Consider the following 21908-nt stretch of genomic DNA (forward strand, 5'->3'; position numbering starts at 1 on the left):
GAGGGGACTGTGTGGATAGATCTTCCAGTAGAAGCAGCTCAGAGCTTCTTGAGTTGCTTCATTGAATTGAAATAAATTGATTTAAATCAAATAGAATCATGAAATGAGTCCCCTGTCTTGGGAACTATGTCAGCAGTGGTTGTATAATATGACAACAAAACCTTGACCTTTTCAGCCCGATAGACCAGAGTCAGTCTCAAGCCTTCCATTTGCATGGCTGTGTGAGCTTGGGCATGTCCTTTCACCTCTCTGTACTTCATTTGTCCCCCTCCTTTTAAATGGGCTGCACATTAGAGTTTGGAGTGTATAACCTCCAGGGCCCTTTCTCTGTCAAGAGTCTATTGGAAGATGAATGTATCCATTATTGGACAAGCAACTGGAAAGTGTTCCATTGAAAAGGAACCAGTAGCATTAGCTTTGCATGGGACGGATGGCACATTTATCATAGTTATTTAATTTCTTACCTGGTCCCTCTCCTCTCTGCCCTCCAGCAAATTTAATAGATCATGGTCAGAGCTTTAATGCTTTGGACCAAAGACCTCTGTCTACCTGTAATGGCTATCAGGAGCAGGCTTTTTTCAGCGTGTCCATCTCTAAGTAACCAAATTTCTCAGGATGGAAAGGTTGCCCTTGCCAGCTCTATTTGGCTATCTCTCCATTCCTTGAGTAGAACAATAAAAGGGGAAGGGTATGTTGTGTTGAATGAGCAAGTGTCTTTCTTCATTCCAGCCTTGACATGGAGCCAATAAGCTCATTTTCCCACCGATCCATGACTCCTCAAATCAACACTGATTCAGGTGTGTGTGGGAAGCCAGTTTTCATGGCATATCTGGACAGCCAGTGAACCTGTAGGAACTTCCTTCAGTTGGATGTAAAATGGCCAAGAAGCAAAAGCTAAAGGAGGAAACAATTACCAGAGGAGTGAGGTGTTGACTCACTCTTGAACCTGAGTCCTGAGTGCTTAGTGAGGTTGGAGACCTGGCTAGAGGAAGGAGCTGGCCTACTAGTGACGTTGTTGTTGTTTGGTGGCCAAGCCGTGTCTGACCCTGCGACCCCATGGACTGCAACACGCCAGGCTTCCCTGTCCTTCACCATCTCCTGGAGCTTGCTCAAACTCATGTCCATTGAGTCGGTGATACCATTCAACCATCTCATCCTCTGTTGTAGCAGGTGCTCTTCAAAACCCAGACTCTGAGTCATGATGGAACAGGTGGCGTTCCTTCAAGATGCTCTTTGTCTTCCCTTCACTATTCAATGTGCCATTTTGGACATCTCGTTTTAGACCCCTAGGGGATTTTTGCCTTGTAGGTTGGTAGTCAGTTTGGAATTGGTGATGACATTATTTGCCCTGTAACAGAGATGAGTATCATCTCATCTTAGAAGAGAACCTTCACTGTGTTTCACGTACTTGGCTTCTGAATTCCTCAGGCTCTAGTGGGTGCTCTGTGAGTAAGTCTGTATTTACAGACTAGGAACATGAAATAGTGAAAGACACACTGGACTGGGAAGCTGAAAATCCAGGGGCTAGCCTTCACTGCTAAGTGGTCATAAAACCTCAGACAAGTCATATAACCTTTTGAAGTCATGGGATGTTTTTTCATCTTTGAAATGAAGCTCGTTGTATCTTTTTTTTTTTTATTTAATTACCTGTTTATATGTTTATTTGGCTGCACCAGTCTCAGTTGTAGCACATGGGATCTTTACTTCCAGCATACAGGATCTTTGGTTGCTCCATGTGGGATCTAGTTCCCTGACCAGGGATGGAACCCAGGCCTCCTGCATTGGGAACTTGGAGTCTTAGCCACTGGACCACCAAGGAAGACCCCCTCATTGTATTGTCTTTGCCTACTTTCATAGGATTGTCATGAGGAACAAATGATACAGGGTGGAGATGGGCAGCAGAGATGATGTGAAAGGACTTTGTAATCCAGCAAGGATCAAATTTCCGAGGAATTTTTATGTGTATGAGCCTTGGTCTTAGTAGCAATAATAGTAAAACATATTCTTAATATCACCCTCACATAAATGGCCTCATCCCTTTTGTTTTCATATGCCACAAGGGTGCTGTTCTTAGAGTTTTGAATTAAGGGGTTAATATACTCACATTAAGGATTTAGAAGATCTCACTTGGGCTTAGATTATCATTTAGAGAGAAGAGAAACTGAGAATGTTGCAAATGCTAATTGTGAAGCTTATCTTGACAAAATAGATGTTAGATGCTGCCTAAAAGCCTTGTAGCGCCCTGATAAGGTGTCATGCTTTCCTTTTGAGCACAGTTTGTAAAACAAAGACAAAACATTTAGAAATTAATGAAATGTGTTTTAGAAGTATACCTAAGTGCTCAGCTAGATAATTTCAAGATTAGTGTGATCATAATCCATTTTTATTTATAGCCAGCCCTCAGCCCAGAGCCCTTCAGGTACCCAACTAAATACACAAGAAGTATTCATAATTGTATCATTTAAATTGGTATATCATTTTAAATTTAAAAAGTCCCTCTTCTTTATGATAATTCATTTGAATGAAGAAAGACCTTCAAAGTGATTCTAAAGATCTTCAAATAACACTTTATGGTGTAATATATATCAGTGGATTTATTTATCTTGTGTTGGGAGCTTTTATAGATTCCAGCTATATGTCTTCACCACAAATCTTGTTTTTTGTGCTCATGGCCTCCGTGAGAATAAATGGAAGTTGAGGAGTCCACAAAGGCCACTGGAGGGAATTTCTCAACCTCCTAATATATCAGTGTCTCTTCGTGTCTGTTTCTGATGGGGTCCAACAGCAGGTCAACATCCTTAGGTAAAGAAAGGCTTCCTGAGAGTGAGCTGCAGTCATTGAAAGTAAATTAATGAAAGCCAGTGACTGCTGATCTATTTGACAAGAAGGAATTCTTGCTGCCAACATTTAGAAACCACTGGAAGTGGTCTCCATTGGAAACCAGGTTTCGGCTTTCTGCCCTGGGCTGCCAAAAGTATTGCAGTAGAAAATGCGAAAGTAAGTTGAACTTTGAATTATAATTTCAGTGACTGTCTAGTGAAATGGATTCATACTCTGGCACTGCCCCTTTGAGGCTTTGGGTTGATTCGCAGAAGATAAAAATCTGTCTGGTCTGACAGTTGAAAAGGTTGCAAGCACACTTGATGTCTGGTGGTCCCAGCACATTCCCAAATCTTGATTAAAAATGGAAGATGTAGGAACTATTATGGGACTTTTCAAAAGCTTTTCAACCAGAGCCATTACTACATGCTTTGGCTTCAAGTATATGAACTTAGCCAAGTATAGATTATCTTTTCACTACCATTCAGCAAGAACTTCTAACTCAACAAGAAGCCCTCATATAATTGAGGCACTCTGTCTTTGGGGCCAACGTGTTATTTTTGAAAATGACATCTAATTGTCATTGCAGTCTCCCTGATATGAAATATGGTACTGTCGACATTTTAACGTTTCCACTGAAGTCCTAAAGTGTGTTATCTGCTTCCATGTTGAAGATATTTGCCAAAATGACTTGACATTTGTACTTCTGTAGATCATGACGCAGGCTCTGTACCTGTAAAAATTATAGCTTTTGATTGGAGATTTCTTTTAACTAGAGATCAACTGGTGAACATAAGTAGAAGTTTTGAAATTAATTTGCTTTGGACCATAGATTGAAACTCATTTTAACAGATTGGAGTTGCTTTAGAGCCTAGGTTCTAGGCCAACCCCTTGATTTTATAGCTAAGAAGCTGTGACTAGCCCAAAGTTATACAGTGCCATAGTCACTATATACATCTCTTCTCTTATTCAAAGTTAAGGTCAGGTCCCACTTCCTTGCCTGACTTCCCCAGAGCCATGGGCAGTTTCTTCTCCTGCAACTTCCTGTTACAGTTATTGTCAAAACCATTCATCTGTCTTTTAAAAGTAGTATCACTGCTTGGTCTGGGATTTCTAGGAGAGTCCTGATTTGATATAATCATTTTCATCCTCCTCTTATTAGATAGTCTGGACTTTCCCATATTTGGCCATCTAAGCCATGTCATCCCCAAATTAAAATTCCCCTTCTGTGCATGTGCCTGATTTAGGGATCAGAAAATATGTGCTAGCTTATACTATCATGACTCACTTTTGGTATGTATGTCCTGTCTATTTTTGAGTAGATGTTCCCTTTGGGACATTTATTCTTTATTATCTACCAAATTTCCCATAACACTTAGTGCATTGTACTGTGCATAGTGTGGATGCGATGTATAGTTTTCATTTAGGACAATTTTCTTAATGTGAACAGATTTTCCAAGCACCACGTTTGGACATACTGCAACACATTGATCCTGGTCAGGACTAAGTGTGGTTATTTCACTGGATGTATTTTATTTGTATCAGTAAAGTGTTTTCATTGTACCTGGAATCATAGACACCTGCCAGATGTCTGTTTATCCTGCCTACTTTCACAGCTAAGAAATCATCAGTCCCTGATTTTCATGTGGAAGCGAGACCAGCTAGGATCATGGGGGCCCTGCATATGCTTCTCATGTTAATTGGTGTAAACTGTTTGGCTCCATAAAACTTGGGACACCATGTATCATTCCGTCTCTGATCTTCAGTGGACAGTGACATGATATCAAGGGTCTGTGTTTGCAGAGTGATCTTCTGGAAAACTGCCATGCCCTTCCATGAGCCAAGAGTTTCAGAGTGTCCCATAAATGTTGGGCAGAAGGGACCCTGAGGTCATCTCTCAAGCTAACTGGAGATACTAACTAAGGCCCAGGGGAAGTTTAAGAAATGGGAACTTCTTGTATTTGCTCTATTGATTTTTCTGTCAGCAAAGAAGTATAACAAATCGTGGTGTTTTCAAATAAAAGCATCAGGAATAAACTCCAGTTTTAGAGAGCTATTTCCTGGACACACATGCAGGTGTATTTGAGGGGAGGCTGGATAAAGCTGGAGACAGGTAACCATGCCAGGTTGGTAAGGGCCAGGGTCATGAATCATTATTTATTATTGAACAAAGTAGTGATTTTGCCGACTGTCCATTCTCAAATATGACACTCTCCTGGTAATCAGATTACTCTGACAAGGTTTCCTTATCAGGAGACCAATCTGGGATTGTGACCTGAGAATGGAGGTTGTCTTTTAACTCATTTGAATTGCAAACTGGAGAGACAACCTATAGCTATGGTGGCATATTTTTTTTAAAGCAAAACCAGGCGCCTACATTGACCTCCTATTTACATTTCTTTGAGAAGAAAAAAAATCACATAAAAGCTATCAAGAAACACATTTCACAGCAGGCAAATTAATTGGTTTTACAGTATTTGAATGGAGGGTTTGTCAAATAAAACATGCCGTGACAGTTAATAGTGTCATTTAGAGCCAGAAAATTATTGGCTTATTTGTTATTGGATAAAAGGAAGGCAAACATTTTGTATTAGGAAGTTTTAATGTGTTTAAAATCCTCATTAGGGATTAATGGACATGCTTGCTTAGCATAGCGCCTCATTAATTTGAGGCTAAACAGTTACTTCTGTGTTTCAATCTCAGTGTTGTTTCTTAACATTTTTTTTACTTCTCTTTAATTAGATCTTGCAGTTGAGTTTGGTCTCTACACCATTGGAGATGTAGAATTAATTAATGAGATTTATAAATCTAATGGAAGGGAGTTATTCTTAGCTATCGTTTCATTTTAGTGAGCAGTTAAACCACAGATCTGAGAGATTTCAGAAGTCTAGAAAAAATGTGAACTTCCCTGAATATATTTAGTAGTGTCACTTGGCATTAATAGATAAAAGTGTTTTAATTAGAGTTATAAATAATAGGGGAGCTGGCGAGGATTCACTTCGTGTGCACAGGGCTTGTTCTCTCAGATCATCACTGTCAGAGAAGAGCAATTGTAGGTCTGTTTCTGTGGCATCACGGTGTCATCCATTGGCAATTAAGACAATCCTAAGTGCAGGATTTAGAGAGTCAAGAAGGCGCCAAGTTCTTTAGAGGTTAGTCTGAAAGTGGAGCCACTTTCTATCAAGTGTATTCTGTTGTCACCTTTTTATTGAGGACATGTATTGGTACAATTTATAAAGTCTATTCCACTGATGTTGCTTTAAGGAAAATGTAGCTAGAGCAAAATCAGACTGAAATCTGGATTTCTTGTTTTAAAGGGGACATTTAAGTCATTAGCCGTGTATTTAGAAGACAGAGGCATTTCTTTAAGGTGAGGGATTGTGAATGTCAAGGGAAGACCTTTCATTTCTGAAAGATTCTCAGAAAATAAGAGCCAAGGATACATATTTAAAAGGTTCTTTTCTAAATGGAGTTATAGCACGTAATTTAAAACCCCATCATATTCCTGCAGCAATGTCTTCAGAAGCTACCAGAAAAACCTGAGCTCCTACTTCGTTGCCCCCCTCTGACCCCCATCCCCCACCCCCCTGGTAAGGAAGTCTTGTATTTGTTAGAAACCATAAATCCTTAGAAGAACTTGTCAATCCAAGATGTATTAGAGAAGATAATCGTATTTTAAAATGTTTCATGCTAACATAGTAAATGGGTAAACGTTTGCTTAAAGACAAAATATGTGAGTACTTAAAAACAGCTCTTTAAACAATTCGGAAACTCCTTCCTATGTTATCTGAGAATGATCTCTGTCAGGAGGATACAGTTTAATCAAATTCTCTACTTCCTTGGAGACAGAGTTGAATTCATCTAATCCCTAGAGAGGTGTTCCTCAGACCTGGGGCCATCTTTGGCCCAGGGCTTCCCTTCATCCAGGCTTCTGGGTAGTGTGGAGATTCAACACTGTGGGATCCCGGAAAATCATTTCTCCTGCTCCTGGGTGCTCTGCTTGTTCCATTCAGAATGAAACCCTTATAGATGAGAGCAGTTGGAGGACTGTGAACTGTGGTTAATTAGCTAATCAGTGTTGCAAAGTGCAGTGGCTAATAGTGGGGAGCAGAGTGTCACCTCCTTCTAAATCTCCAGGGGCTACTTGGCCTCCAATTCTCTCCTTTCCCCCACTTCCTCATTCCTTTATCACCAAACCGAGGGCATACAGCATCTCCTTCAGTGTTTCACTGATAGCTCGCTCTTTCTTGCCCTAAACATTGCCAGAGAGTTCTATTATACTTTCCCAGCATACCCTGTTCCTGTTTTCCAACAGAACCATTTTCCACCTTACCTTTCTCCTCATGTTTCCAATAACCACCCCGTTCTCCACTGATGACCTTGCCACATACTTCATGAAGCAAAATAGATACAATCAGACAAGTACCCCCTCATCTTCTCAGCTTTAATTTCTCCAAGCCAACTGCTTCTGTACCTAAGGCTTTCTGCCTTCCCTCCTGTTACAATGGAAGAAGTGTCCACGCTCTTCTTTCAGGCCAGCCTCTCCAGTTGTGTCCTAGTCTGTTGGCTCCTGCTCAAGGACTTGCTTTGACAATCATGCATTTTTTTTCTTTTGCGATACTTTTTGCCTCTCCACTGAGTTACACCCATTGGTATATAAATAGGCCTTAATATCATCCCTCTTACAAAACAAAGAAGAACCTTAACACTGCATCACCACATCCTATCACCCCATCTCTCTGCTCCCTGTCACAGCAGGAATTGTTTCTCCCCTCTCTGCATCCACCCCTCCCACTCCCTTCTCAGCACGCTCCAGTCAGCTTCATGTCTGCAGCATGCGACTGAAACAGCTCTGCCCAGTGTGGCCAATGGTCTAGATCATACCAAACCCAACAGTCCATTCTGCATCCTTATCTCACTGAAGGGCTTCTTTTTCTTTGAAGCACTTTCTTCTCCAGGTTCCTGGGACACCACACTTGCCTGCTTGGCTTACTTCCTCCCTGGCTACTCCTAAGAATTCATGGGTGGCTTTGAAATGCATCATGCAAGATGGATCAGATGTTGTGCCATATGGAATGTGGACTCCTCACACAAGGGACAATAAATGGTCTTCTGGTTCAGTTTCATCTTAGGATGACTGAGGTGTGAAACGAGTTTCACAGATGAGGCCTATGGTACAGGTATGCTGCCTGTCATGTTACATAAGACTTGCCTGCTTTCTCATGTTTGTATTAGTACAAAAATTAGTTTGAATCCTCCATGAATTTGAAAACTTTCAGCAAGAGAAGAGGAAATGCACCCAGGTTTTGACAATTAGCTTCAGTGAGAAAAATCACTGGAATTGGGAAGTGGATACTACATAGAGTAAAATACATGTAATAGAACAGGACAAAATAGAAGGTGAATAAAATCATAGAACCCAAAATATACCTGAGAGGGTCATCTTGCTTGGCAACTGGTCCAAGGTGAAGGTGCTGTTATTCTGTGGCAAAATAGAAATGTATGTGTGAGTTTGTTTGATGGTGGCATAAGTTTGTTGTCATATCGTGTATGACAGATATGTAACTTTTGGAACTTATATCCTTCCTACCTTTTGGCTGTTGCTTCTGTAATGCCCTTTCAGAACAAGAAGGGGTAATCATATGTAGACCTCCTATTAGTTTTGTGAAGTACAAGGCACTGAATCTTGTAACGGATCCCATGCCATGGTTGTGTCACCTGGAGAGTGAGGAAATGAACTGTCCCTAATCAAACATCTAATTAGTTGTAGAACTTGGACAGGGAAGTATTTCCTGACCATCAGGATGTTTTCCTTTTCATGACTTTTTAAGATCATAGTTATTAGCAATTGCTCCGAAGTATGAGAGCTTACTCTGTTCCAGGAGCTGTCAGGAGCATAAGAAAACTCTGAAAACCTCAACATTCACTCTTTAGTTGACAAAATTCAAAAGTGAATTTGCTTCCTGATGCATCTTTTTGATATATTTAGATCATGTGTTATTAGCTTTGTTTACAATGGCCAAGGATAGGGGTTCAGAAATTGCCTTACATGACTCTACTCTGCACATCTGTATTTTTTACAGTATCTTCTTTTACTAGAAGAGATCATGGACCTGCACACAAGATAGCCAGTAATGTTAATAGGAGTGCCCTAAGTAGGGATTTCAAGACTTTAACCATAAATGGTCCTTGGTTTCAGCGCCAGGACCTGGACTGGCCAGAAGTGGGCATCTTGCGAGCCCTGAGGAGTCCTGGGCATGCCTAGGAATTTCAGAAGGCAGGGACCATGGCTGGAAGGTCTCTGGGTTGTAGGGCAGACACGGAGAGCAAACAGAAGGCTAAGAAGAGCACAGGCAAGAAGGGGCAGGCAAATGGGGTCAGAATGTGGGAAGCCAGCAATGAGAGGAGGAGGAGCGTGCAGCTTGAGTGAGAGCAGCGAGATTAAGGCGTCTGGAGGAGGCCTGGAGAATGGGGGAGGAGGGGCTCTGTCCCTGGGGAGCCCACCCGGCACAGCCCAGCATGTGTGTAGGAGCAGCGACAGCCAACAGAGCGACCTCCCTGGCCAGCTCAGGTGACTAGAGGCAGGGCATCCTGGGGGAACTGGGGCTCAGGCAGCCAGCATCTTCCAGACGGGCTCTTGGTTTCCTAGTGTAATCTTTCTAGATGTGTACCTTATTTTTCTTTAAGACTGTCACTCCCCTCCCCGTTTCTACCTCACTCTTCTATAGAAACTAGTTATTAGACCAAATAAATGAACAGTGAGCTAATGGCTATTCAGAGCCCACTGAATTAAGCACTCTTCACTTTAAATTCCATCTGCCGTTAGGTCGCCGGGCTGATGATGGGCCTTTCTGCATATGCATTCTGCTGTTGCCCATACCTAATGAAGCCCACCCTTCCCCTTCCCCACCCCGCCCCCACTCCCTCTTGGCTTTCTGTTGTCTTACCCCCTCAAGTCCCATCTCCACCCTCCTTTGTCACCTTCAGTAAGAGCCACCAGATGGAGCAGCAGCCTGAGGCTCGTTATACACTGGGCCCCCAAGTAGGATTTCACAATTAGTGGCATTCATAAGATGTCATGAGGGCCAGTTTCCAAGGGGACTAAACTAGGTACTCAGTGGTCCCAAGGCTCCGGGTGCTGACTTTCCAAGAGCCTTAGAGGGAACTTAGAATAAAAGGTGCTGATGGAGCTTCAGATGCACCTACTGCCAGGCTAAGGTACTTTTATATGCCTCACTTCATCTCAACCTTATGACGGTCCTTGAAGTGGAATTTTATTCCCCTTATATAGACAGAGAAACAGAGGCTCAAAGGAGTTCAAGTGTCTTGCCCAAGTTCACAGAGCAAGTATCAGAGCTGGGATTAAAATTCAAGTCTGTCCAGCTTCAAAGCCCATGCTGTTTACACCCCTAGAAAATATGGTAAATGATCCTATTGATTTGCTCAAATAAATAAAATGTGATCACTGAGTCCTCCTTTTCAGTTTTAGTTCCATGTAAGGTTCTAGACACAGGGTCACTTTCTGTACTTGGCTTAAAATGTTAAGTCATAAATTCCTTTAATCTTCATGCTCTACTTTTTCTTGCTTCTCTTCTTAGAGGGAATAGTGAATATTAGCTTGCTTTACATGGGGTATTTTGACCATGGGATGCCCTTTAAAATTAGCTGGAAGCAGTATTTTAAACACCAACTCCTTGGACACCCAGGAATTTTGCTATATTAAAATGAAATGGGAAGATGAGCTGATTGGCTGGACCAAGTCACTATTGTGAAATCTTTTTTGTTTTGATTAAAGTTCTATCACTTGAGGATTTCTGTCTGCAGTTTATGGAATATGAACTGTTCCCGTTTAACCAGAGACTCATGCATACAAACTAGAACAGGGCCAGGTTAAGATGCGACAGGAAACCAGGGACAGAAAGGTCTTAACCTGAACTTATCAGGGACTCCCTGGATGGGGAAGAGAGATAAGGAAATTTCAAATCATGTGCAAATAGGAACTTCAGAGGCTGCTGCTCCTTGTTTGCACAAATGACCGATCATGAGGGTTAAACATTTAAAAAAGATGGGAAACTCATTTCCTAGTAGAATATCATAACCTGTTTGCATTTTGTTAGTAATGCCCTGTCAGGGGACGTCTGTCAATCACGGGGATGAATGTGCCAATTTGTTATTGAAAATACAAATGGAATTAGTTTGGAAGCTGCCAGCAGTGTCAGTCGTGAATATTGTTTAACTGAGCCAGTAGCATGGATTTTGGTGTTAGTGATGTGTCACTCAGTGTCACTTGCACTTGTTGGGAGAATCCAGGCATTCACTGGCAATTAAACGTGAGATTTGTGACTTTCACTGGGAGAAGTCTTTGTCAAGGTGAAATGTGGGTAGAATAGGGCATTTTGATGGCAAAAGGATGATTTTAGAAAAACTGACCTCTCTTCCCTCGCAATCCCTTAATAATAATGTGCTCAGAGACACGCATCACACTCCCCCCAGTTAACTATGTGATGATCATGACTCTTTTAATGTTTCACATGAATCTTCGTGTTTTCTATTAGTGTCTCTCAATGCCACAATCAGGGTATTTTTGATATCTTGTATTACCCTAATCGCCAAGAAGTATGCTCCAAACTGATTAATTCCAGAATGATTAAAATATCCTATGCAATTCATTTATTGTTGCTTCAGTTAATTGAATATTTGATGATTTAAAGGTACCTTGATTATTTCCTAGGATATGTCTTGATCACCAGGCAGATGATCTGCGCGTGGTCTGCCTGTGGCTACATGCGGTGGCCGCCTGCACTGTTACACGCCGAGAGGGTAGGCACTTGGGAGGGCTCTCAGTCAACTCACACCTGCCCGACGCGGACGCCCGCCACTCCTGGCCCTCAGAGGACAACATCCGTGCCCAGCCTGAGAGAGAGGGTCGTCTGGGGCCAGGAGTGAGAACACAGCCTCCCGGGCGGCATGCCGCTTGCTTTCTGCTCCTGGAGGAGGGGGCGGAGAGGGGGATGCACAGGGACGCAGGCTCTGAGTGGCTAACTTGCGCTTTGTGGACTATCTGAATACTCAAGAGTGCATTGAAAGGGAGGGAAGGTGGCTCTGGAATTAAGCGGCTGCTTGGCAACTCATCAGGCGGCAGTTCTAATCCCAGTGTCCCCACTAGTTCTCCTCCTGTCTCCTGTCACACCTGTCCGAGTGACTCCTCCACAGTTCCTGCGAGAGGAGGAGGGGTGTGAGAGACAGACAGACAGGCAGAGAGAGCAACGGGCAGCTGGGGCCGAGCCCTCAGCCTGAGCCCAGCTTCCGTCCAGAGCGCAGAGTGGCCCCGGCATTGCTCGGCCATGTCTGATCCTTGGCCTCTCACCCCCTTGTGGGGCGAGGACTACAGCAGGGACCTCGGCGGCTGGGAGCTCCTGTCGGACGTGGCTCTGTCCGTGAACCCGGTAGGTACTCTCCAAGTCAGACCTCCTGTTCCGTATTGTCTGTTTCCCCTGTAACTGTTTGTCTCCCCCAAGTTACGTGGAGCTGCAAAGGAAGAAATTACGTTGCCTTTGGTGTCTTTAAATCCTCCCCTGGAACCATCCTGAGCACAGTGTGAGCTCAATCAGGATTTGTTGTCTAAAGAAATAAATGGGAGAACTGATGAATAGGCGGACGGGTGAATGAATGTGATCCTATTACCCTTGTCACCACCACCTTACAATGTACATCCCAGTGGGTCTCTAATTGTTTGTTTTCCTGTCCCATCTAGACGTTTACCTCTGAGAGAAAGTGGCCAAGTCTGATAGTTCTTTGTGTCGCTGACCCCCCTCGCCCAGCACTCTTCTAGGCACAGAGGAAATGCTCGCTGGTTAATTCAAAAGCATTTGCGGGGGCGGGGGTGGGGAAACACTTACAGCTCAAATGAGTGGTCTTGGCGGTGAAAAGATCCTCAGGGCAGGGCTAGATGAATTTGTGGGACTGGTGACTCCATGTCAATGCTGGATTCCAGTATTTTCTAAAAAAGAAAAAAAATCTGAACACTCGGTATGGATGCATATTTCTTTGCCTGCCTGTGTCTGCAGAATTCTTCCCCAGAGTCCACAACTCTTTGTATTTTGACAGCATTTCCCCATAAGGAAATGGATATTTATAATACCAGGTGTAGAGATGATATTTGCAGTTGGCAAGAGTGAGTCAGATCTTACCTTGAGCAGACAAGAAGACTGGGCTTCAGAAGACGCAGTTAGGAGACCAGCAGGGCAGGGGCTCATAACCCTACATACTACATGGGTCTTTCCCGGTTACAAAGCAAGTTCGCATACCTTATATTTCATTTGCTGCTCGCAGAAACCCTGTGAGATTTGAAAACAGCTGGTATGATTATTATCATTCTTTTATTTTACTCAAGTTTATTTTTATAGTTGGGCAAACTGGAACTCAGAGGGTTAGGTGATAAAGTCCTGTCCCCGAGGGATAGGGCCAGGCCTCCCATCCAACTCTTTAGACACACAGGCAAATGTTCTTGCTGTGTCTGCATGTTCCTGATATTTTTTCCCATTTTTATTCCAAAGTTAACATTTGTGTGTTTGCATGGAAAAAGAAAAAACTAAGACTTTTTTTTTGTGAAACTGAGCCATGTATGTTTAGCCTGGGCAGCCCAGCTGATTCAGTACAACAACTATACTGAAAATTTAAGTCTTGGCTATGATCATTTTGACCATTGTGTTTCAGGAAGATATACGTTAGTTCAACAACTGTCTTAGAAAATACAGTTGCTGGAGCCTTGAGAGATGAAATGAGAGTTTATTTGCTGTTATGAATCATTAGTTGAGTTCTATAATCCTGTAATATGTTAGACCAGTCTCTTCTAGCATATATTCTGCAAACACCCATTCTATGGAATGGTAATCTTTGTTAATTGAAAAAAAAATGAGAACTAAAACCCCAACAATTCAATGTCAAGAAAGTTGGGAATATGCTGCTTTAAACTGATATGATAGATGTCTCAGAGCCTTTAATCTGCATCATGGATTGCCAAGAGGGAAGTTGGTCTACACTTATTTGGACACAGAACGTTTCATTTTGCAGGACTGGTTATAGTGGTCTGTTAACTGTGATTCTTCACACCTCTCTTCCTCCTGAGTCTGCAAACACCACGAGGGGAAAAACTGTGTCTCCTTTTGCTTTTTCCCATTGTATCTTTGTCGAACACGAGCCTGGTGGCACAGTCCCTGGCCCTTAAAAAAATATTTGCTGAATGAATGAATGAATCAACTCTGCTAGATCAAACCACCTGTGATTGCTTATCAAAAACCTGTATTTAAAGTTCTTTACAATGTCTTCCTGGCCAGTTTGTCAGCCTTTCCTTCTACTATTCTTTCTACTCAGTGCTCAAGTATTTGTGTTCTTGGAAGGATGACTATATAATTTATCATCCGAATAGGGACATTTTTGAGGATGAAAGGGGATACCAGAATAACACATGTACACTGGAACCATACCAGTTGACCCGGGCTGGATGGCCCCCTCATTGTTGGTGACTCTCTAATCCTCACTAGGGATTTTCTGGTGCTTGGAGCAGCAACTTTTATATAAAGAAGAAGAATACACACTGGTTGAAATTACTGTATCAGTATGTACAGAAGTGACTGTTATGCTTATTTAATATTTACTGATGATTGTATTTTTTTAAGATTGAGGGCGACTGATGCCATATTCTTTCCCCCATTTCCCCAAATATAGTTGTATTTAGACTTGAATCTATCAGAGTAACTAGGGGATTGGGACTTAATTGCCCTTGTGAGAGACCTGGAACCTGTAGCCCCTGTGGCACTGCTCGCTTTACAGGACTGGCCTTTCACCTTCCAAGGCAGTGAATGAAAGAGACCAAATGTTCTCTCTACTGGAACTGGGGGGAAGTGGAGGTGATCAAAACCTGGAGTGGGTAAAAGGTGTGAAGAAGAGAGTTCGGAAGGTTTGGGGGAATGCCCATACCTGCACAGGTGACAGCATGCCCCGTAGGCTTTCCTCCAGGTAGTGGTCCCACTCTCAGGTCCCTCATCACGCCCAGCTATTGATTTGATGTCATTCTTTAGCATTTGGCTTCTTGCTTTCACTGACTATGGAGCTCCTGGAGGAAAATGCATGTGCCAGATGTGGAGTAAGTCCTCAGTACAGTTCTGCTAGTTGCTTGAATTTTGATTGATTAGGAAGGTGTGAGTCACACAGAGAAAAAAACCCATGGCATTCAGTGTGGATATTTGTGAGATTCTGAGTGCCAGGGCAAGTGTGCAATTTACACAAGAGTTTTGGCCTTAGTGTTTTGAACAAGAATTGTAGGCATCTGATTGAACTCCTGAGTTAAAAGGGGACTTAATTTAGTCACAAAACTATTTCATATAGGTGCCCTCTTTTACAAATCTGTGGTTATGAATAATATGGTGAACTACTATGTCAGAGAGTGGAAGAGGCCTCAAAGACCAGAAAGGTGAGCTCTTTCTTTGGAAGGATGAACAAAAAGAAGCCCAGGTGATGGGGGAGGATGGCTCCACATCTCAGAGCAACTTGGTGATAGAACAAGACTGTCTCCGCATCTTACACTGTGGTCTTACTGCTTCATTAAAGGAAAACAAAATTGGTCATTTGCTGATATTTACTGCATTGTATTTAATAGGGAGGAAGATCCACATCTACTGCTTTATTTACTTTCTTTACAATTTTTCCCACAGGGTAAAATATTACACCGTCTGCTTTGCTGAGAATAACTAGATTATGCTTCATTTTCTTTTTTTTGTTTGTTTATTTTGTTTTAGGTAAGCCTTCCCAGTGACCCAAGCTGTGTTGAAGAAATCTTGCGGGTGAGTTTAAACCTCTATTTCTCTGCCTTTGAATAATGAAATAATATATCTGCTTAAGCTGCTCAAAGTAATTCCTCTTCTGTTTCCAGGAGTGTCATGATGGGGAAATCCTTGCATTGCACTTCAAGACTCTTCTGTTTACACCGCCTGTCTCATTTCTCACCTCTTCTCCCTCTCTAGTCAAGCTAGTCTCCTGATCTGCCCCCTTCTCGCATCATTCTGGCTCTTTCTTTTGAGGTCTTGAACAGAGACTCCCCACCTCCTTTGGGAAGTGTTCCTTATCCAAGCATCCTACCCGCAACCTTTGCCTTTCTGTTCTCTGGGATCTCAGGTCAGCCTCATTGCTGCCCCACATTACATCATTGATGGGACTGGGTCATGGAGATCGTGGCCTGTAATGAGTGGATGAGATTTGGCAGGGTGGAGGGGAGGAGATGAGGAGAGAGTTGAGAATGATGGCAAGTCGTAGGAAATGTTCCTCATGGGGGTGACTTGGTTCATGAGAATGGCATGGAGGCAGCACAGAGCTGCAAAAGGTGGCAATGACCTCTCCCAAAATACGTGATTAAACCAAAAGGAAAAACCAAAGCCAAGGCAGAAGCATGTATCTTCCCCCCATCTCTGGCTGCTGACATTCTAAGGTGACGAAGAATAGGAGTTGTGGAGTGAGTTCTGTCTCCAGCAGTTGTCCCTTCTGTGATTTGAACAGATAACTTCATCTTTTTGAATCTCCCTTCCTTGTCTGTAAAAGAGGACAATAATGCCTCTCCTAATTCCCCTATAAGCTGTCTAGCTGTATATAAATGCTCCTTATTATGAGAAATGGTCAGTGTGGCCCAGAGAAAACTGTGCTGGCTTTCTACTGTGGGGAAAAAAAAAAAAAACGACCTTTGTGCCAGTGAAAATGCTGCATCCCCTTTAGTCACTTACCCAAGTCCCCTCTGCTCCCCCGACACACCCCCTGCTAAGTGCCTTAGTGCTGGAAGCAAACCCTGTGGAAATACACCCAAAGGAATAAAAAGAGCAGAAACCTGTTTGTCATCTAGCTGACTGGCCATCTGATTTCCCCTACTGTGAATATTCGTGCGCCTTTTTTCAGCCCATGATCGATCGTTGTCGTTGACTGTTAAAGAGAAGAGTCTGACGGCATTTGTTCTTAGGATCTGGGTCGGGGGGGCAGGGAACGTGGGCAGCTGCTGTGAAATCCACAGTGTGATGCACCCTGGGAACCCAGACACTTGCTCCCTGCCTCAGGTGTAGATGGCTCTGATGTACCCAATACACCAGACTGTGAGGGTCCTGGCCACCTGCCTTTTTTAAAAAAGGTGATGCTGAAATAAACCTCTCCCTCTAGTCCCTACAGGAGTCTTGCTTTTCCAAATTAAGGCCGTGGTCTTTTCTGAACTCCCCAAAGAATGTCAGACCCATTTCACAATCACCACGTCATTTGTGACAGTTGAGATCCTCCACTTCAGAGTAGCCCAGCCCTGGTGCCTAGGTGGCCCATACATGACTGAGCTAGGGAAGACAGCTGGACACCTGGCAGAGCCTGACAACTCCAGTCTGCTGGAAGAGCCACTTAGAGAAACAATAGAATGTCACTTAAACACGGAAAGAAAAGAAGTAGTTGCCTTAATAAGCTCATAAAAGATAGCACGCTTTGAGAAAGTAACAAAAGACTTTCTGTTGTTCTTGAAAGAGAATCTAGAGGAATGGCTTTTTTATTTTTTTGAAGGGCTATAGATTGTGTAGAATTCTGGGGGTTTTTTTGTTTTGTTTTGTTTTATTGACAATACCATTAATGAGTAGGCTTTCCTTTATTGAAGAATGACACATTTCAATCCCCATGCTTGGAATGAAAATCAGCTTTCTGAAGTTTATGTCTCAGATTTTATGACTTATTCTTAAATTTTTATAAACCACATTACTTGGCACAACAGAGTGCTTACTGAGCATTTTTTGTTCTGGCAAGTTCACGTGCCTGTTTGCAGGCCTTGGAGCCCTGTGGACAATTCCACAATAAGTCTGGTGGTCACCTTGCTCCCAGTCTGCCTCCTTCTAGCCAGGGTGGGGAGATAACTTTTCTCTGTCTCTCCTCTTCTCTCTGACCCCCTCAGCACTTTTCTACCTAAGCAGAGTCCAGAGCGAGTTCATGCTCTCTCTCTCTCTCTCTCTGTCTCAGTGAAGGGGGATCTGTAGAGGAAGGCACTCTAGCCCCAGATAAGATCTTGCTTCCACTTGGTCCTGACATGATATCACTTCCTAACTGTAGGGCTTTTCACTTTCCTCGTTTGGGAAACAGGGCATCATTCTGCACCCTCCCAACTGCCCTCCCCCCTACTGTGAAAGTGTCTGTAAAGTGTGCACACTATTGGTGTGTGTGATGTGAAGAGAGCGCGTCTGTCCACTCGCCTAATTTCCCCACCTCCTTGAGTCCCCCTTTTTACCCTCTACAGCCCATCAGGCCAAGCCACTTCATCTCACACTGGTCAGACTTTTACTAACCAAGTGTGACACAACTGGCATCTCCCTGCTCTCAGCCCCTCAGTACTCAGGCAATGGAAATACTTTGGCCTAATGTATTAGATTTTGGCGCCCCACCTCCCTTTTCAAAACTCTTCTTCAAATTCAAACTAGTGGGCTTCCTTTGAAAGTTCCTCTCACCATTTCTCCCCTTCAGACCCACTTTCCTTCTCCTCTTCCCACACTGCTGCTGCTTCTCATTCTACCCCAGAGCCCACGTTGTCTGGTCTTCCAGGGCCCACTCGCCCTGATACGGTGACTTTGTGTCCTAGCACGTGACTGCCTTTCAGAGTATTTGAACCTCATTCTCTTCTTTTGATCACAGGAAACACAGTGAAGTAAAGTCAAGTCGCTCAGTCGTGTCTGACTCTTTGAGACACCATGGACTGTAGCCTACCAAGCTCCTCCCATGGGATTTTCCAGGCAAGGGTACTGGAGTGGGTTGCCATTTCTTTCTCCAGAGGATCTTCCCCACCAGGGATCGAACCTGGGTCTCCTGCATTGTAGGCAGACACTTTACTGTCTGAGCCACCAGGGAAGGTTTTGATCACAGGAAACACGGTAGTCCCTAATTATTTCAGTAAATTGGGGCCAAAGAGAGATTATACATGACCTGCCTCTGTGGGTAAGGCTAGAATATGGCAGAAGGAGAATGTGGTCTTCACTTTGCACTTAACTGTCCACTGCCCTGTCACAAACCAACAATGAGAAACTCTGGATTCAAAACAAATGGCCTGGGTGGCTTGGCAGACTTACTTCCAGCAACTCTAACTGGGGATCTCAGCAAACTAACATAATTCAAGCCAGTCTTAGAAATGAGTTCTTTCTTCCCACCATCCTGAATATTTTCAAATCTCATTTCAGATAATACAATTGTAGCAATAACAAATTACTGCTACTAATTAAAAATATTAATAGTACTGTGCCACTTTATGCATTTAGAGTTCTTCAGTACATCATGTCATTTACTTTTCACAACAAAGCTGAAAGATTGTGTTATTAGTTACTTATTATAGATACCCAGAGAAGTTGAGTAATTTGTTCCCAGGGCAAACAACTGGCTTCAGTGACCCTCATGCTGTCCATTCCTTCTGCTTTCTGTTCCTGTTGGCTTACCTGAACCCATCCTTATTTCATAAGCGCCAGTCTATTTTATGATTGACATTAAAATGCCATCAACCGCCAGTTCATTTCAGCTTCTGTTGCTTCCTTAATTCGTATACATTCAATTATGCCAAAATAATTCCACATAGTTTCTCCAACAAACCAGAATACACCAGCCCACAACACCTTCCCACCACCTGCCCTTTCCTGCCACCTGCCCTTCTCCCATAAGACAAGCTGTGGAAATTCAGATGGCTTTGCTCCTTGTCAAGTATATTATTGCTTATTATAAATTTTACAGATCAGAAACTTAAAGGCAGCAGTCTGCGCAGCGCAGTCAAGCCTGCATACCTGTTTCCATCAGCATGCCATTTTCTCTTTAGAGTCAAGCTACCCTCGAGTACAAACAGAAATGAAAAATAATAACAACTCTGGCCCTAGTGATGGCATTCTGCAGTTACAATTCATTTATCATATGAGGGATTTCTAAGCTGCTCGTATGTAATAATCTGGGTGGCGGCAGCAGCTTCTTTTCTAGCTCTGCAGGGTTTTATGGGTCCTGGAGTAATCATTTCTGGCAGAGTTAAGCCAAGAAGAGCAGTACGCACTAAATGCTACTAGCTGAGATGCATGCTCAATGATTATTTGTTCTGCAGTGGTATGATTTATTTGTTCTTAGCAAGAATTTACTTAAAAATATCAACAGACTATCAATTAAATCCTTTCCAGAGTCAAAAATGCAGATACAGCACTTCTCTTTGATCTGACACTGAACAGATTGTGTTTCCTAGCAGAGTACCTTCCATAGTTGATAATTTCATAAGCAAACATCTGTATGGGTAATTCACTGTTTATGAGGGATGCTGAATTTGCTAGCTAGGATTTAGGGAACTTGATTTGATAAACTGTAGCATCTTACAGATCTCTCCCTGCCATATGGATCAGGTTTGTAAACACCAACATGGGCACCTCTTTTTGATTGCAGCATGATCTGTGTTTACAGCATTCTAAGTTATCGCAGTTCTGCTTATTAGGTCTGTGTTTAAGTACACAGTTTTAGCGTGGAAAGGACTTACCAAATAATTACAGGATGACCATGTACAGTCCTTGCTATTTTTTTACTTTTAAAGGGGAAACAGTGAAAAAGCCCATCTTAAGAATGAGGGGGAAAATTGGATCTGGAAGCAAAATTGGTCAGACAATTATGTCTGAAAGGAAATTTGATTATATTATCATAACTATGCAGCATAATCAAGCACATTTCAGTAGAATTTCTTTGATAAATTTAACCAATAATTAGGCAATTGATTTTATATCCTGTCAAATTAATGTATAAATAATATTCAAATTGGAATCATGCAAATGATTTTCTATATAGCCATCTTAAATACTAATCCTTCCAGGATGATTCAAAAAGCATCTATCCTATTCTGCTGTGGACTTTCAAAATTATAGTTTCTTGAAATAGTAATATAGTTTTCTATCTAAGAAAGACAACAATTGCTAAATATAATTTAGACTATAATTAATGTTAACATTGATGAAGTCAAATAAATGAACTAACTACTGATTGCACCTCTGCTATTCTGATGACTAGCTCTTACCTAATGATACTGGGAAATATGTAAATTTGTCAGCAGGTGAAAATGCCCTTGACTGGGTAAATTATGTGGAGTATTACCTTTTCTGAAGCTAATTCAAAGCACTAATGGACTTAATACATACTATGCATGTGTGAGGTGAGCTATTCATGGAACCAAATTGGCCCATAAGAGATATTACCCATTATTTGCCTCCCAGTAATCATTTTTTCTTTTCTTATGTACAAACCAACCCAGAAGAAAGATGATAAATTTAATTATAACAACTACTATGTGAACAATATAGGTAAGCCATCCAGTGGGCTTCCAAATGCTCTTAGAGCCTGTCAAGCAGAAAAAATATTTTCATGTGGAATCTGAGGGTTTGCAGCTAGTGTATGATGTGAATTTTAAATGATTATCCAGACGTTGTTGGGTAAATGAGTAACATGAGTAACGACGTGACTGGCCCAGTGAATCATGGGAACCTGTCAAACCCAGGACATGTCAGGGAAGAGATGATGTCAAATACCAGTAACTTAGCAACTCAGCATTTAGCTGTCCAGGGAGTGAGCAAGAGTAGGCCCTTTAAAATAGCTGAGTAAATATATGAGTTTGTATATATTTTGGGTATGCTATAAAAATAAGCCTGTTTTCTGTCGACCTGTTTCTTTTTCTGAATATGGTGATTTATTATTTTCTATTGAATTGAATGAAAGCAGGTGAGAATTTAAGCCACATGTAGAATTTACACCTGCTTTCTCTATCTGGGATGTACTGGGATGGTAATGAAATGATGTATTAGTTTGCCAAAAAGCAGTCTAGGCTTATCTGAAAGAAGTAATAGCTTCCAACTGTTGTTTAAGAACCAGTCTTTTTGTCCTAGCTGTGTTAGTGGGATTGGGTTGGGAAAACTATTGTAATACAAGGAGTTTAACCGCTCTGTTTGCATCTGTGTAAAGGTAAAACCAGTGTCTCTGAAAAATGCATGGATAAAGTAGCCTCTCAAAATCAGTTTGATAGGCATCTTAGAGTTGTA

At 42.3% G+C, this 21908-nt stretch overlaps 1 protein-coding gene across 8 annotated transcripts in view; it reads left to right on the forward strand.

Annotated features, from left to right (window-relative positions):
* Positions 1-21908, forward strand: part of AFF2 (ALF transcription elongation factor 2) — a 538050-nt gene that overhangs the window by 310614 nt on the left and 205528 nt on the right. For all 8 annotated transcript variants that reach the window (XM_061135862.1, XM_061135864.1, XM_061135865.1 and 5 more), the window contains one exon: positions 15618-15662. In XM_061135862.1, coding sequence (XP_060991845.1) covers positions 15618-15662 — 45 coding nt within the window. The remainder of the gene's footprint in view (positions 1-15617; positions 15663-21908) is intronic.

Source organism: Dama dama, chromosome X (assembly GCF_033118175.1).
Source record: "Dama dama isolate Ldn47 chromosome X, ASM3311817v1, whole genome shotgun sequence".
Taxonomy (NCBI): domain Eukaryota; kingdom Metazoa; phylum Chordata; class Mammalia; order Artiodactyla; family Cervidae; genus Dama; species Dama dama.